The following is a 16,926-nucleotide window of genomic DNA, read 5'->3' as shown; positions in this document are numbered from 1 at the left end:
ATGTGTTAAAAGGATAGCTTAGGTCCTTTCATATACACCTAAAACAGAGATTTTAGAAATTGGCAACAAATTTGCTTTTAATCTAGTATCTGAAAAGCAATAAGCTACTTTTAAAATGGTATTCTATTACATTCTCAAAAGCCTTCAAAGATAAACGAATTGGCCCGACAGATGCAACAGTTTCTGGCAACATAAATGATTTTGTAAGGTTTAAATGGAAGAAAGCCGCAAACTCAAAAATCACCACAAAAGACGAATTTAACTGATGTCATCCGAGCATTAAAGGTAGGTTCTATGACTTCGGTTCATCAACCCATGTTGGGTGGAGGTGGTGGGCGCATTCCTTGGCCTTGCATCTGTTGACCTGGAAAACCTTGTGGAGGCATCATTGGAGGTCTTCCCATGTGTCCACCTGGAGTGAAATTAGCCATTGCTCCACCACCAACGGGAGGAGGTGGTGGGGCAGGTAAGTTACCTCCTGGTGGCATAGGTCTAGGTCCGTTACCCATAGGGGGAGGGGGTGGAGGCATTGATCCAGGGGCAGATGGTGGGCCTCTGGGTGGAGGATTTGGAGCTCCAGGAGGAAGACCTTGTGGTGGTGGTGGAGGTGGAGCTTGGGGTGGTGGAGGTAGAGGCCTGGATGAGGCACCAGGTGCTGACAACCCGTTGTCTGTAGGAGCGGTTGGTGGCTTGTTAGTCTCCGGTGGCTTAGTCTTGAAGTATAACTGCAACTGAAATTGATTCATCCCGAAGAGAGAGTAAGAGGCTAACCATGAAGAAATGAGTCAACTTCGGAAACCCTGCTGAGTAGTACAAGTTTGTAATTTAAGAAGTAAGAAGACTCACAGTGAACATTTTTGAGTCTGGGTCCCAATGCGAGAAAAACTTGGGAGTTGATTTGTCAATCTCAGTGCTTGGAACCTGCATAATGCAACAGAATCGATTCAATAATCAAACAACGAAAAGTAGGAACATATTATTAAAGTGGTCAAGATAATGTTCGACCATGAGAAAAGAGTTACCTTAAATGAAATGATCTCATATGGTTCAGCAGCAAACAGAAGAAACTGATATCTTTTGTCAAATGGTTGGATTTTCTGTCCAAAGGGAAAGAGATACATAAGATTAATATCTAGTTAATCTTGGAAAGATATAAGATTTTTTATTATTCCAACATGCAAAGTCCAGAAAAGGGGCACTTAAACGGCACTTTGTTAAATACAGTAGAACCACTCGAGAAAAGAATATTGGACATACAAACCTGCTCGAAAGAGGACATGAATCGGTGCCTTGGCTTTGTGTTGTCTTCAATCTCAGGATATTCAATCTGCAACACTCACCACCATCATGAAACTATTAACCAGCGCAACACTTAGATAAAGTAAGAAAAAGGGGAAAACCAAACGAATGGAAGGTAAACTTGGCTAGATCAAACTCATCATATACTTGTCTAGCATATGTAATGTGCCAAAAGTGCATTTCTTGCGATCTGCACTTTTTCCTTGTATCATGACACATGCTTTGAGTATGTTAGCAGAGGTTGGTGCATTATAGTAGCAGAAAATAATCGAAGTAACCTACAGTTACACCAATTACTATTAAGGAACCTATAGTTAGTCAAACTATTAAACCATTTTCTTCCATTATCACATTTTTGACACATGCTTTGAGTATGTTAGCAGAGGTTGGTGCATTATAGTAGCAGAAAATAATCGAAGTAACCTACAGTTACACCAATTACTATTAAGGAACCTATAGTTAGTCAAACTATTAAACCATTTTCTTCCATTATCACATTTTTATGACAAGGGAAACCCGCAGCCGCTACCCTTTGGGTGCGCATAGGGTAAAACCCCCACTCCTATGCAATAGCTCGCAAACCACATAGGAGAGGTAAATCGCACTAGGCAAGCTTGGTGCGACGAGCTCGACCCAGAAGGCAAACCCCTTGCTTTCGCTGGCAAGGGGTTTCGAACTTGAGACCTCCAACATGGAAGAAGTCCCAAACTCAAACCACTGGGCAACCCCGAAGGGTCCATTATCACATTTTTAAATTACACATAATCTGGATGACGTCCTCGTGCTGCCTTATTTTACTGTTTCATCATCATAGTTCATACAATAAATGAGAATCCATGCAGTGCATAGGACTTGGTCTCTTTGTTGTTACACTAGCCTCCAAGATATTGAAACACATGATAATTGCTTTTATTTTTCATATTTTACTTTTGGGGCAAGGCAACATGCCAAAGTTGTGTTACCCAGCTGTGTAACCCAGAGATGTGTTTTGTACATATTAGGGAAAAGATACAAGTACCCCCTAGACTATGACCGAAACCCCAGAGACACACCTTAACTAAACTAAGGTCCTATTACCCCTCTGAACCCATTTTTTTTGTAATTTTGTGCACCTTTTTGACTAACGTGAAGATATCTCCCACGCGCCTCAATTGCGTGGAGTCAACGTAAGACAAAAGGTGTAAAAAATTACCAAAAAAAATAAGTTCAGGGGGTAATAGGACCTTAGTTTAGTTAAGGTGTGTCTCTAGGATTTCGGTCATAGTCTAAGGAGGTACTTGTGCATTATCCCTACATATTAGGTACACCTCCTTTCTAAAATAACCCCCACAATAAACGCAGCCTGCCTATTGGTCTTTAACACAGACTTCTTTAGCAAAAACAATCACTTCAGTTTGATAAATTTGTACAGACGACCATTTCTCATATTCTTATTAGCCTAAATAATATGGTGGTTTGCAAGTGGGAATTGGTTGAACTCAAGTTTGCTTTGAATGGAAATAGTCAAATCCAAAGTCTTGTAATTGTCAATCAGACAAAATGTAAGGCAATCTCCTAATATTAATTAGATCAAATTCCTAGAACAAATATATAATGTCAATATAAACACAACTATAGGAACCACTGGTTATCCATCCAATCACATCAAAAAGGCATGCTAAAAAATACAGGCATGACAAGCGAAACAACAGTATTGCAGAATAGGGAAGGCTTGTTGATACCTGGGTATACATTCGTAAACAACACTCAATGGGAAGGATAGGTAAAAGAAAGCCTATGTCGAACAACCATCTGGTTCAAGTGACGTAAAGATTTTGAAGCCCGAATATTTTTTCAAATAGATAATCTATTAAAACCTCTAAATCATGGCTGAACAAATCGATGTAGGATTTACCGACTCACACATTTCTAACATATCTAACAACAGCCCAAAGCACTGAACTAGTGTTCTTTAACATATACTAAACTAAAACTATTGCTTGCATAGTTGTTAACTTATATTTGGATATACTAAAACCCACCACACTCTCCCTAGAGCCCACCTACCTTCCCATGAGCCAAATAGTGGCTTTTCCCACTTCCCTCCCTGAAAGACTTGACCCCCCCAAAACCCATTGTTGGAGGTGGCTAGACATTTCCACTAGGCTATCCTTTCCTTGTCCCATTTTGAACTTTCAAATGATAGTTCTGAAGTTATTCACTTCGACAGTGAAAATGTTTTTACTTCCGGAACAAGTGAAAATAACATTACACTATTCCGAAAGGTAAGGATGTTCAACCATTAGATGAACTACTAAGTATGAACCATCAACAGGAAACAATGATGACTACCAGACTTAAATTGACAGCAGACACATCATCAAATTGAACGTGAAAGACACAGAACAGTAAGTCTGACCTGGAATAAAAGAGATCTTTGTTTTGTCTCCGGATCAAATTGCTTGGTCACTCGGTAGCCAGGCCTACCAATTTTAACTGCAGTTCCAGGCCATAAGAAATTAGCACACAACACTCAAGAATCAAGGAAAATGGATAATCAGCCATCATCAAAATTTCAAAATCTAAAAACTTCTTAGCCTGAAAGATATTCAAAGTATGATTGATTTCATCCCCAATGTGTAAATGGACAAAATTGAGCATAATGGTTATAGAGGATTCAAAAAACCAGCCCAACTAATTTAGGATTAAGGCATAATTGATTGATTGACTAGTTACAAGGTTCAATAATTTGAGGAACTTTGGTCAAGTATCGTTTCATAGAAGGTGAAATATTTTGTCTTCACTATTTTGGATGACTGAGGAAACTTGCCTCCACCTCAACAATTCTACTCTGCAAAACTCCATTCACCAAAGCTAGGCAGATCAAAACATATCACCTAACTTATTTGGTTTTTCAGGGATATGAACGACAGAAGTCTCAAGGATGTTTTATAGAGCCCCTTGTCCTCACGTCCACTCCCACAGTCTCCTACGACCTTTGTTTGAACTTCTCCAACTCTTGAGTGCTAGAAGGCGAATTAATTTCTAAACATTCTTTCAACACAATCAAATCTTATGGTACATAATTTATTTTTCTTGATAAATGTGGTGTTCCGTCCAAGTCGAGTGGCATACACAGCAAGGCATGTATATCAAGGCCTTATCACTTGGCGCCAAAAAATGAGCAATTGAGGGTCAACGCTGGCAGGTGGCATAGGCGTGGCAGACACATGAGGTGATTGGACGAATACAAATCAAATGTTATCCTACTACCTTTCACGAACACATATATAGGGTAGCAAATAGCTTTGTCCATTAAAGCTCAAGGCTTCCGCTAAAGGCAATGAACTTTGCCTTACTGAAAGTGAACCCTGGTCTCCACTGATTTGTCCTACTTCATTGACTACTAGGCCACGCAGTTAGTGTAGAATTGTGGCTAAGGTTAGATAAACAATCGATACTGTTAAACCCTAAATCCTATCCCTAATTCAACAAAGTAATAATAACACTAAAATCTCTTATATATCACCAAAATTAAGTCCCAAATTCAAATAACACAACTCATCAACCCGAAAAAAGCCGATTATTAAATCAAATCATACCGTTTCTTTTGAGAGTAACTTTGCGCTTATGAGGCTGAGGTTGAGCAGGAGCATCCTTTGCTTCACGAGCAGCTCTTTTAGCTAAATTAGTCTGATGCCGTTTTCCTTGAGTGTGAGCCAAGTAATTCCCTTCATTGTTGTGTAACGTCAAGCAAAGCTTACATTCATAGCTTCCGAGATGATTTCGCATGAAATAAGGATCTTTTGCGAGGTCTATGGTTTCTAAAGCTAACCGGCGCAACCGCTCACGGCGGTCGATTGCCTCGTTCTGGGCGGAGGCGGCGCCGCCGCCTCCCGGCTTCGAACCCCATTCTCTGTCCATTTCGTTCACTGAACCCGACTCGAAGAGCTACGGAATACAGATGATAGAGAAGTTGATATAGATAACCCGACCCGGTTACTTCAGATGGATCAGGTCGGGTCAGTAAGCAATTCACATAGATTGGCCCAATATTTCAGTTCTATTTGTTCAATAAAATTCAGGATTTGCAATTGGACAATCACATAGATTTGGCCCAATAATTATTTAGGGAGGTGTTTGGTCTTGAAAATTCTGAATATTTGAAAAACATAATTTTTATTTTTAAAATTAAAATTGATATTTAAGAATTGGATCTGTATTTATTCATAAACAGAAATTAGAGTTTTTTTTCTGAATTTTTATGAATAATTATTGAGATTAACATATTTGATGGGATTCATAAGTTTTAACAAATTCTTTTGAGAGGCATGAACATGAAAATAAACGATCAGAGTTTAATAAATGGTATACATATATTTGTGTGAAGACTTGCACATGAGTCACGATTCACAATTAACAATCATGTAGTAGAATAATTACACACAATCACTAACGTTTGTAGTAAGATGAATACGATTTTTTCACTCTTAATTAGACATTTCAGATATGAGTTATGATATGAATTTTTTTGATAGAAAACATTTTTTCTCTTAATGACCTTACACGATGCAAATCCAAACTAATGAGAGCTTTGATTTGAATATCAAATAGTACATGGTAATTTTTTTTAAAATGCAACATTATATTTTCTACCAATAGAACCATGTTAGTTAATTAGTCAATAATTCAATATACTTAAACAGAAAAAGGGCAAAAGAATTATTTTTTTAAAAAAAACCCTTTCCAAAAGGGCTCTTATAAAATAAAGTAGCCCGATATAAAGTTAAATATGAATTCAATTTAACTCTGGTATGATGATTTTCATCCTTAATTAGATTCTTAATTAGAAGTTTCAAAGTTGAGTCTTGATATGAAATCTCATTATGAAATAAATGGGTCTTATATAACGTAAACTTAACTAAATTAATCGTGAGTCAAATATATATATCAAACACCGACTTTAAAAAAGAAAGAAGAGAGACTTGAGACAACTCATTCCAATTAATAGAGGTGTGTGCTAAAGGGGGGCCTTATTTGTCAACAACAAACATTAAATTTTTGGATTCATATATGTTAATGTCAATATTTGATAGGAAAAAAATTGAATAATAGAAATCAGGTGGTTTGTCTTTTAATACATCAAAATTTTTGATGTTGACACTGGTCACCCTCATAAAAATGAACAATTAAATTTTTTTCCTTTTAAGTTTCTAAAGAAAGGAAATACACAACAAACAAACAAAAAAAAAACTCTTGTCCTATCAAATATATTCTCCTTTTGTTTTGGACCAAAAACAAATTTTTTGTACTTAAGAAAACTCACAAAAATTAAAGGACAAATTTTAATAAAGGACTCTCTTTTTAGTTTTTATTACTTTTTATAATTTATGGGCCTTATTGAAATTTTAAAGGGAAAATGCTAAATTGAAGTATTTTATAAATTACTATAAACGTTGAACGTTGGTTAAATATTTTATTGTATGTTAGATTGAGCAACTATTAGACATGAGTTCAAATATTGTTCAAAATGATAATTAATTTTCTAAGAGCTATATTTGTACGACTTTTAGAAATAGTAACAATATATATTTGATGACTTGAAAAAAGAAATATTTACATAAATCAATACCACCTTAGGGAGTCATTAGGGATGAAACAATATTTATGGGTCATTTTTTGACATCTATATTTGAAAAAATAGTAATTCGTAAAATTTATAATTTTGCAATTACAAAAATCGAAAAGGTGATTATTTATGGATTTTACATGTCATTAATGTAATTGGAATTTGAGATAAAATACTTCATTAGAAAAAATATTTTAGTTATAATACATTAATAGTGTAAAATATTTTTTACACTATCAATATATTTTGATTCATTATATTAAAAATTTCTCGTATTATGGTACTTTGATGTTTGATAGATTGTAGAAGATTATTTCAATTCTTTGAAGGTTGTCGATTACATGTCATTTAAGGTAATTGGAATTTGAGACAAAATACTTCATTAGAAAAAAAGTTTTAGTTAAATACACTATAAATATAAATACTTTTTACACTATTAATATATTTTGACTCTTTATATAAGATTTTCTATTATTAGGGTACTTTGATCGATTATAGAAGATTGTTTCCATTCTTTTAAGGTTATCAATTAATTTATATGTAAATATTTTTTGAATGGTATAATATAGTTAAATAAATATTTTTTATACGATCAATGCACAAAAATTCTTCTCTTAAAAGAATGATTGCTACCCCCTTTTTTATGGAAAAGAAATAAAATTATTTATAGAAAAAAAAAACAAAAAACTTTGAATGTTTAATTTTGTTAATTTGAACTTGCCTCAACATAATCATGAAATAATGCACGCTTACTGATGTACTTTGTTGTCATGGATTTTATTAATTTTCATAAGATATGATATTCTTATAATTTAACTCTATTAATAAGAAAAAGAGATTCTTTGGGACCATTTGGACAAGTTTTTAGAGTTTTTTTTCTTTCTTTTTTGAAAAAAAAAAAGTTATTAAAAATTGGCCTCTAGGTTTGTCAAAAGAGTTTCCAGCACAATTTTTTTCTTTTTGTTTGATTGTTATTTTCGTTTGTTATATATGAAGCTCAACGACTATTTTGGGAGATCTTTTGACAAACAAAAAATGTATTATTAAAATATGAGTTGGACGGAGTTACAGTATCAACTACAGATTAGATCGAAGCTAATTAACTTTGATTCAAATTATGTATAAGATTGTATATATGTCATTTTTCTCAAACCCTATTTATGAAAGTATATTGGATATATGTTAAATCTAGGCTAGAGATATAGTAATATGAGTGTCTACTAATTTGTTATCTTACGAATAATGCATATATGATAAATTGAGAACTTTCAAAAGCTTTACGAAAGAAAAAGACAAATTTTAAGGAATAAATTGTAAAATCGTAGAACCTCTACAACCTCGTTAGAACCAAACATATATCATCAAAAATTATAGTGGACATGGTAAAGAGACAGTGCGAAAATTATATGTATGGGATGATTTTTATATTGTTTTGAAAAAAAAAGTGTGATTATTTTCTATCCACTAAATACAAGTTTCATTTTAAAATCTTTTTACTATTTCATATAATTACTGAAAAATCTAAAATGATATAATATATACCAAATTTTCTTTAATCAAACCGGAAATATATGTAACATTTTCAGAAAATATTATTATTGAAAGTGCATAGCATATTCTAGATATCTGATAAATATATGCTACTCCATCCATTCACTTTTACTTGTCACACTTTAACTTGACACATTCATTAAAAAAATAATTATTGATATAAATATTTTACCAAGCAACCCCCTATAAAATGATTGTCTTAAAAAATGATTTGAAAAATAAGTATTTAATGTTGAGGGTAAAACATGGAAAAAAATTATTGTCTTTTCTTGATATGTCAAAAATGACAATTGAAAATGAAAAACTATTTTAGAAATAAATAACAAGTAAAAGTGAACAGAGAAAATAATTGTGCTACCCACTGCATACTCATTGAAGCAAAAAATAAAATAAAATAAATAATACAAGTATTATTATGTTCTTGATAAGGCTGAATATATAAGTCCATTCCCCACACTTAAATACTCCTTGGCCTACAATGTTTCTGTTTTTTTTCACACACTCAATAATATTTGTAACCATTTTGAAGTACACTTTGACCTAACTTTTTTTTTTTTGACTTTGTTCTATATATACAATTTGACGGTCAAATAATTGGGTCGTATCAAATAATTATAAATAAATTTCTACGATAAATTTATCATATATCTATATATCTTAATCTCCCATAAGACAAGTTTAGGATGAAAAATAACAAGCTACAATCTTGATAAATTTATCATATATTTGTATATCTTAATCTCCCATGAGACAAGTTTAGAATGGAAAATAACAAACTACAATCTTAATTAAAGCAATATTTCACACCAAATAGAGTAGCCCTACCTAGAAACATATATTTCATAATATTATATTGGAAATAAATTCGGTAAGGAATAAACGTCCAAAATTTGTGCCTAACAATATGAAAAGTAGATGCTTCATTTAATTTTCTCCATTTCGAGTCCTATCATCATTTCTCATAACCATTCACTCAATCGCTAAAATTAAAAATACGATATAAGTATAAGTTGTATATAATATATATAACAATATATATATATATATATATATATATATATATATATATATATATATATATATATACTGATTATCGCGATATGTGTTTGATCTCCAATAAGACAAACTTAGCATAACCAGAATGAAAATAACAAACTATAATCTTAATTAAATTAAAATGACTGTCACACCAGATAGAGTAGTCTTAAACATACATTACCTAACTCTATATTGGAAATATAAATCCTATAAGAGCCAAATAGAGTAGTCCCAAACATACATAACCTAACTTTATATTGGAAATAAATCCTATAAGAGCTAAAACTCCAAAATTTGTGCCTAACAATGCTAGAAATAGATGATTCATTTTCTCCGCACCTATCATTATTTCTCTTGAATTTTTTTAACCTAAATAATCGTCCACTCATATGATTAATTAGTCTATATATATATATGATTATGACTATTTGGCGGAGCCAGAATTTTTAATAAGGGGATTCAAAATCCGAGAAGTAAATACACTAACTAGTAAAAGAGGGTTCGACATCTATTATGCATACCTGAAATATAATTTTAACCATATATAAATAGTAATATTTTCCGCTGAGGAGGTTCGGATGAACCCCTAAGTATATGCTGACTCCGCCATGAAACAGACTATATGTGTTAGATCTCCCATAAGACAAACTTAGAATAACCAATTTTAAGGATGACAATAACAAACTACAATCTTAATCAAAGTGAGATATCTCACACCAAATAGAGTAGTCTAGAAACATACTTTATTTAATTCTATAATGGAATAAATTCTAAAAGAGTTAATTCCAAAATGTGTGCTTTGCAATACTAAAAGTAGATAGCTTTCATTTTGCTCCACTAATCTAATCTTTTTACTCTAAAAAATTAACTTAACTAATCGCTCACCCAATTGCTTACACCACAACAACATATTCAGTGAATTCTCAGTAAATGAGGAGTGGAAAGGGTAAAGTATATGCAGACCTTACCACTCTCTTATAGAGATAGAACTACTCCCTCTGTCCCTAATTATTTGTCCATTTTTCCTTTTTTAGTTGTCCCTACTTACTTATCAATTTTGACAAATCAAAAAAGGACAATTTTTTTTACCTATTATATCCTCAATCAATTACTTTGAAAAAAGTAAAACTTCTTGAAAATCTTAAGTTTTTAATTAATGCACTTCATAATTAATAGAGGTAAAATGGTAAACTCACAATGTCAATAATTGTTTTCTTAATAGGTGTGTCAATTTAAAAGTGGTAAAGTAATTAAGCACAGAGAAAGTATTTTCAAAAAATCCTCGACTCAAGTGTGTATATATATACCAACTAGGAAAAGTAAATAATAAATTCAATCGGTTATTTGCGTAAAATTTTCAAAAAAGAATCCTAAACAACAAACCAAAAAGTACTAGTGCACTAGAAAGATCCCTCATAAGTCATAATCAAACAATTTTGGGCCCAAACCCGATAACCCGTACCAACAAATGGCCCACTTAGATGTTGACCCACCACCAAAAGTTACAACTCAAAGCCTAGAGCCCAAATTATATAACTCTGTACCCCTCATTTTTATCTTAATTACCTTACTTGCCACTAATTTTCAGGTGGCGGTTGGATTCCTAGTGTAACGGAAAATATTTACTGTACTATATTTACGCAAATATTAATTATAGTAAATTAACTTTATTTGAATACATGCAAAAATAGAAAATAGTATTTTTACCTAATATATAAATTGAACGTAAATTAAAATTTTGAGGAAACTACAATAGAAATGTTTTATATTGTTCCAAAAAAAAATCATACTCCTTTATTTGGAAATAATTTAATTAATTTCAAACTTTTCATTATTAATTTTAAATATTTATTTGATTCTAATTTTGTAGCAGCTGAGAAGTCACTTGTTAACAAAGAAAAAGAAAGGAATAACTGCAAAACGTTTTCCCTCCCACTCTTTCTCTCTCTACAAAACCTATACATACAATAAATCCATTTTCTCTCTCTACATATACATATAGAGAGAGAAAGTAGTGAATCATGCCAAAAGCTTTCTGAATACTTTTACTTGGCCCTCTGTATTTCTCTCTGTCGCCATTGTGTCACTGTTGCATAGTTTCTAGAGAGAGAAAGTGCAGAGTTTTTGTGTTGAATTGGAAGGAGGAATTTTTTTGAGAGAGAGAGTTGAGTTGAGGAAGGAGGAGTTCGCCGATGGGTCCATCAACGGCGACGACGGGGCAGAGCAACAGCAGTTACGATCTGTCATTTAAGATCTTGTTGATCGGAGATTCTGGAGTTGGAAAGAGTAGCTTGCTTGTTAGCTTCATTTCTAATGCCGTTGACGATCTGGCCCCTACCATTGGTACTCTCTTTGCTCCTTTTAGCTCAACTTGTGTGTGCGTGAATGCAAACATATGCTGTGAAGAAAAAAATTGTGTATACAGTATTTTCCTTTTTTGTAGTTTTTGCTTGATGATCATTTGATTTGGAATTTGGAGTTTATGAGTTAGGAATTCTGTATCTGGAAATCCAATGAATGAATGAACTAGTATACAACATGCCGGAGTATTTTATGATTTGTAGTTCAATTTCTTTTTGTTTGATTCTCAGATTAATCACTACTAACTGCTGTGATTCAAATCAGCAGCTGTGCTGTTCTTTGTTAATGATTGTTTTTTATTCTCAGATTGATCATCAATGTTTACTGCGTGAAGTGAAATCTGAAAAATGTTTATAATTTGGAACCCAGAGGAATTCAGGAGTTTATTTTTTATGATTTAAGTTATAATTATTCAGTTGCGATTAGAGGTTTGCGTATTGTTGAGAGGATTTTGTTGGATTCTAGCAGTTTTATGGAATGTATACTAAGAACTAGAAAATGATCATTATCTAGATCCTAGCTCCGGCTCCAAACTTGTCTTTTACATATTATTTACCAAAACTAGTAAAAAAATTGTTTCATTTTTAGTAAGAAATAGAACAAATGTATCCTGAATTCCTGATAATAAGTTTATCTGAATAAGAAATAGAACAAGGTATTTATATAACTGAAATGCAATATTGTCTGAATAATAATGGACTTTGTTTTTACGGTGCTATGAGACAATAGAAATGAGAGAAAACAAAAAGAAGAAGACAGATTGTTAGGGCTGTTTTCACCAATTGCTAGGGATGTCCTTTAACATATAAGCAATTATTTTTTAACCCTGTTTTTTGACACATTGTGTCGGGTGTTGAGTTGAGCTGATTCCCCTTATTAATGATCAATTAAGTTTTATATCAAAGGACTAATGTTTCTGCTATAAATAAATATACTGATACCTTTCTGCTATATCTTAGGATTGCCTAAACTAATATGATAGTGTTTGTTTTAGAAATATCACATCTTAAGTTGTTTATGGATAGTAACATAGAGCTGAATGTGATGGTAGAAGGTATCTAGTGGATCAGTCTACGTGCATGCAAGCAGTGGCGGAGCCAGAATTATCAGTAAGGGGGTTCAAAAACTGAAGAAATAGACACACGAAGTAGTCGAAGGGGTTCAACATCTACTATATATACCTAAAAAATTATTTTAACCATGTAAAAATCATATAATTTTCCGCCGAAGGGGGTTCAGATAAACCCCTTAATGATAATGTGGCTCCGCCACTGAATGCAAGTTGGCTTGACCATCACCGTGATAAAAGAACCTAGACTAGAATGCCTTCGTGTCTGCATGTTGCTTTAGGTGAATGCTCCGACTGGCAAAAGATTGTAGGATAGAAAGAACAAGAGAAAAAGAGCAAGCAAGAAATGTAGCTTAAGAGTGTTTCATTTTTTTTCCCTTTCCTTCATCTGTCTTCTCTCATCCTGATAGATCTAGTGATTTATTTAAACATCTTTTGAAGTTGTCAACTAGATGCTCATATGATGGTTAATCTCTCAATACAATTTTCTACTGACTTTACTATTCCTTTGTCTGATGATTAGGCGTCGATTTTAAGATCAAGACGCTCAGTGTTAGTGGGAAAAAACTGAAGCTTACCATTTGGGACACAGGTAAGAACCAAAACAGTGCCTAGACTCTGGAATTTATTTTACTGTATTATAGGGTGCCAAAAGTCTACCTGTATTCATGAGATCTGTACTAAAACTTTAGAATCCAAAATTTAGGAACATTCAATACAATCTCTTTATGCAACGGTGTGGATTATGTGCTTAAACACAATTTAATCTATTGAAACCTCTAATTTACCTGATAACAAAAACACTACTTGATCTACATGATTGTTGGTTGGTTTAACTAAAGATGTGTCAATTTGATTTTCACCTGCATTTTAAGATGCATGACTTGTAAGGGAGAATGGATATGTGGTAACTCAACCCCCAAAAGGAAAAAAATCGCTCATGACGTAAAGAATGTCCAAGATCATTTAAGGAGACAATAACCCATTCCCTGGCCCAATATTTGATGCTAATACCTTCCCCGCACGCCAAAATATCTAGAGTGTGTATAACAGAACACTGGGGCCAACACTGGAAAACACAACTAGGTAGATGGCTATTAGACCATGTTAAGAAAAATATACCATGTACTGTACTAAATCTGAATGCTCTTTCAATAGATGAGGCTTCTCTACGACCACATTAGGAGACTAACCCATTCCCTCATTGTAGCATAAGACCAGGTTACATAGACTTTCTCTATGCAACAAGGTTAATATGTTAATATTGCATAACATTGAATCACTACCCGGAGAAGTGTCTAAGGCTCATGAGTTCTGGAATTCAACATTACGGTGCAAGTACTGAAATCAGTTTTACAGATCAAAAGAGGAAAACCCCCCTACTGAAATCAATTTTTTCATAGGTATAACTTTTACTGTTGTTCCAATTAACCAGTTTGTTTCAGTATATTTGCCGAAGAAACTTCATAAAGTATCTGGTTTTACTTAGATCCAATGGAAGATTGTAACTGTACATATCATGTTTCTACAGCTGGACAGGAGAGATTCAGGACACTGACAAGCTCCTACTATAGAGGTGCTCAGGGGATCATTCTTGGTAAGTAATCAGTGAATTTATACATTTTCATATCTTGCAAGAGGATACATCCATTGTTGATAATGCATATATGGGTTAGCTAGAGTTAGACTTTTGACTTTTGTTTTTACATCATTCATCTTCACTGCTGTTTAACGCCATTCTGCCCTTTTCCACCATGATTGAACTATGCAAAATTAAGTGGTCATTTGGCCATGAATATTTTTAACTTTATTCTGGAAATTATGTTTGGCCATAATTTGAAATCAAGTTGAATTCCGTAATTTGAAGAACACCTAAAGTTGTTTTCTTTTTTATGAAGAACACCAAAAGATGTTTTCACTCTCAAATCACTCACAAAAATTCAAACACAACTCCAATTTCCAAATACCATTTTCCATTACTCAATCGTCTGCAATTTTATTTTTGATCCAGCAGTTGTTCATATTTGTTTATTGCATGTCCACAAGTAGAATGACTTTTCTTGATTATACTGGTGAACGTTCGCTCTATTGGTTTTTGGAGCTTCTTCTCTTAGGTAATGTCAATCTAACTGCCATCTGTTCTATTAAATGACAATTCTATGGTCTGAAACTTAGGCTCCCCTTCTTTGAATAATCTGATTAAACCTCGAATAAATCTGGTTCCAGTGATAAGTTTTCACGATAATCTTCTGTAGTCTCTTCGGGTTGCTGGAGTTTTATCTGCCAAGAATAGAAATCAGGCATCCCACCTATTTTCATAACAACACTATAGAACTTCTCTGCGGTGAAATTCTTGCTAATTATTGCCTCAGTCCTTTCTTACTGGCTCCCTACAGAGTAATGAACTGCAAATACTAAATAGCATCAGGGTTGATAGGGGGATCATATATCTCTGCGTTGACAGCTCTTCAATCTCCATTAGTCGAACAAGGTTTGTGGGATGACTGATAGAAATTGTTCAAATTCGGAAAGGTGTCCATGTAGTTTTCAGATACATGACAAGAAAAGTAATTTTCCTATTTTTTAATAAGAAGCATTTATCTGTGCTTTCTTTGTTGACACATTTCTTCATTCCTCTTAGATGCTTTGTGTTCTCTAAATTCTTGAATGCATCTCTATCTATTATGTTTACTTTGCTTATTTAAATTTTGTTTACAGTCTATGATGTAACAAGAAGAGAGACCTTCACAAACCTGTCTGATGTGTGGGCAAAAGAGGTGGAGCTGTATAGTAATAATCAGGATTGTGTAAAGATGCTGGTTGGAAATAAAGTTGACAGAGTATGTTTTTTTTTTTTTTTTGTAAAAATGAACATGCTTGCATCTCTCTCTTTTTCCAACTTTTCTCGATAATGGTGTTGGAGTCTATTCATTTTGCTTCTCGAATATGCTAGGAGACATTATTTCATGGAGAAAATAAGTGAATTAAGAGCTGATATCACCTCTTCAAATGTGATATACTTAAATCTTCTTGTGGAATCTGGGTGATTTTAATAGGAAGTCATGATAACAGTGATTAGTGGATTTTCGATCTGCTTTCTTCCACAAATAGTTGTATTGCAACATTTGATATGTTGAAGCAAATGTTTACACAATGAAGCTATATGCAGCTTAAATGTAAGAGTGTTCAGACCTCAAAAAAGAAAGAAAAACAGAGAGTTAAATAACTGTTGGAGAATATATGCCTCAGGGAATGTACTATCCATCTTATTTTATTGTTCTATTGCAGAATGAATTACAACAGAGTTAGAGGATGAGTTTGGTCACATCTTAATGCTTTCTGTGGGAGTATCTTTTATCGTTTTATATTTATTGATCTTTAGCATTAAAATTAACGTTGCAGTCGATTGTTGGTGCTTGAATAAATTCTGCATGAAGGTTGTTAACCAATTTTTGTTCTTACTTGACTATTGGTTTAACAGGAATCCGAGAGAGCAGTGACCAGGGAAGAAGGCATTGCCTTAGCAAAGGAACTTGGAGGTCTATTTCTTGAATGTAGTGCTAAAACTCGAGAAAATGTGCAAAACTGCTTTGAAGAGCTTGCCTTAAAGGTAAATGATATATTCATGAATCATGACTTCTCTGTTGGTATCCTTTACCTTCGAGCTTTGAGAAACGTTGCAGTCCAACTTCATTTGGTCAACTTATATCATTTCAGGATTAATGTTTCCATCGATTTTCTAACTAGACTACCATATTCAGATAATGGAGGTGCCTAGTCTCCTTGAAGAAGGATCCACTGTAGGGAAGAGAAATATCTTGAAACAGAAACAAGAACAGCAAACACAACAGGGCAGTGGTGGTTGCTGCTCATGAAACTCCTAGGACTTCAAAATGATAAAAGTGTGCACTCAAATATGTATATGCTGTTTTCTTTTCTTCTTACTGTTTTCATCTTGCTGCTTTGAAAGTGGTTAGAAGTCTCTCATGTAAAGTTATTG

The 16,926-nt window shown here is 33.4% G+C and overlaps 2 protein-coding genes across 2 annotated transcripts in view; one reads left to right on the top strand and one right to left on the bottom strand.

The window, feature by feature from the left end:
• Nucleotides 1-90: 90 nt before the first annotated feature.
• Nucleotides 91-16,926, bottom strand: part of LOC125826321 (uncharacterized) — a 198,133-nt gene continuing 181,297 nt past the window's right edge. Inside the window, exons 2-7 of the mRNA XM_049505635.1 lie at nt 4,881-5,207; nt 3,698-3,774; nt 1,262-1,327; nt 1,023-1,097; nt 847-921; nt 91-731 (exon numbers count right to left, since the gene is read on the bottom strand). Coding sequence (XP_049361592.1) covers nt 309-731; nt 847-921; nt 1,023-1,097; nt 1,262-1,327; nt 3,698-3,774; nt 4,881-5,202 — 1,038 coding nt within the window. The 5' untranslated portion in view covers nt 5,203-5,207 and the 3' untranslated portion in view covers nt 91-308. The remainder of the gene's footprint in view (nt 732-846; nt 922-1,022; nt 1,098-1,261; nt 1,328-3,697; nt 3,775-4,880; nt 5,208-16,926) is intronic.
• LOC125826404 (ras-related protein RABC2a-like) lies at nt 11,389-16,820 on the top strand. The gene is made up of 6 exons (XM_049505725.1): nt 11,389-11,839; nt 13,450-13,518; nt 14,458-14,523; nt 15,645-15,766; nt 16,408-16,536; nt 16,688-16,820. Exons 1-6 carry the CDS (start codon nt 11,689-11,691, stop codon nt 16,799-16,801), a joined length of 651 nt encoding a protein of 216 aa, XP_049361682.1. The 5' UTR covers nt 11,389-11,688; the 3' UTR covers nt 16,802-16,820.

The sequence above is a fragment of the Solanum verrucosum genome, unplaced genomic scaffold, assembly GCF_900185275.1.
Source record: "Solanum verrucosum unplaced genomic scaffold, falcon-dt-bn FXZP01000125.1, whole genome shotgun sequence".
NCBI lineage: Eukaryota > Viridiplantae > Streptophyta > Magnoliopsida > Solanales > Solanaceae > Solanum > Solanum verrucosum.
This window is presented reverse-complemented; position numbering and strand designations above follow the sequence as displayed.

What these genes read in the sequence shown, in the direction of transcription:
- LOC125826404 (XM_049505725.1), top strand. Translation starts at nt 11,689, where the DNA reads ATGGGTCCATCAACGGCGACGACGGGGCAGAGCAACAGCAGTTACGAT. An exon ending in CGATCTGGCCCCTACCATTG is followed by an intron (nt 11,840 to 13,449) that starts GTACTCTCTTTG and finishes TCTGATGATTAG; the next exon opens with GCGTCGATTTTAAGATCAAG. An exon ending in TTGAAGAGCTTGCCTTAAAG is followed by an intron (nt 16,537 to 16,687) that starts GTAAATGATATA and finishes TACCATATTCAG; the next exon opens with ATAATGGAGGTGCCTAGTCT.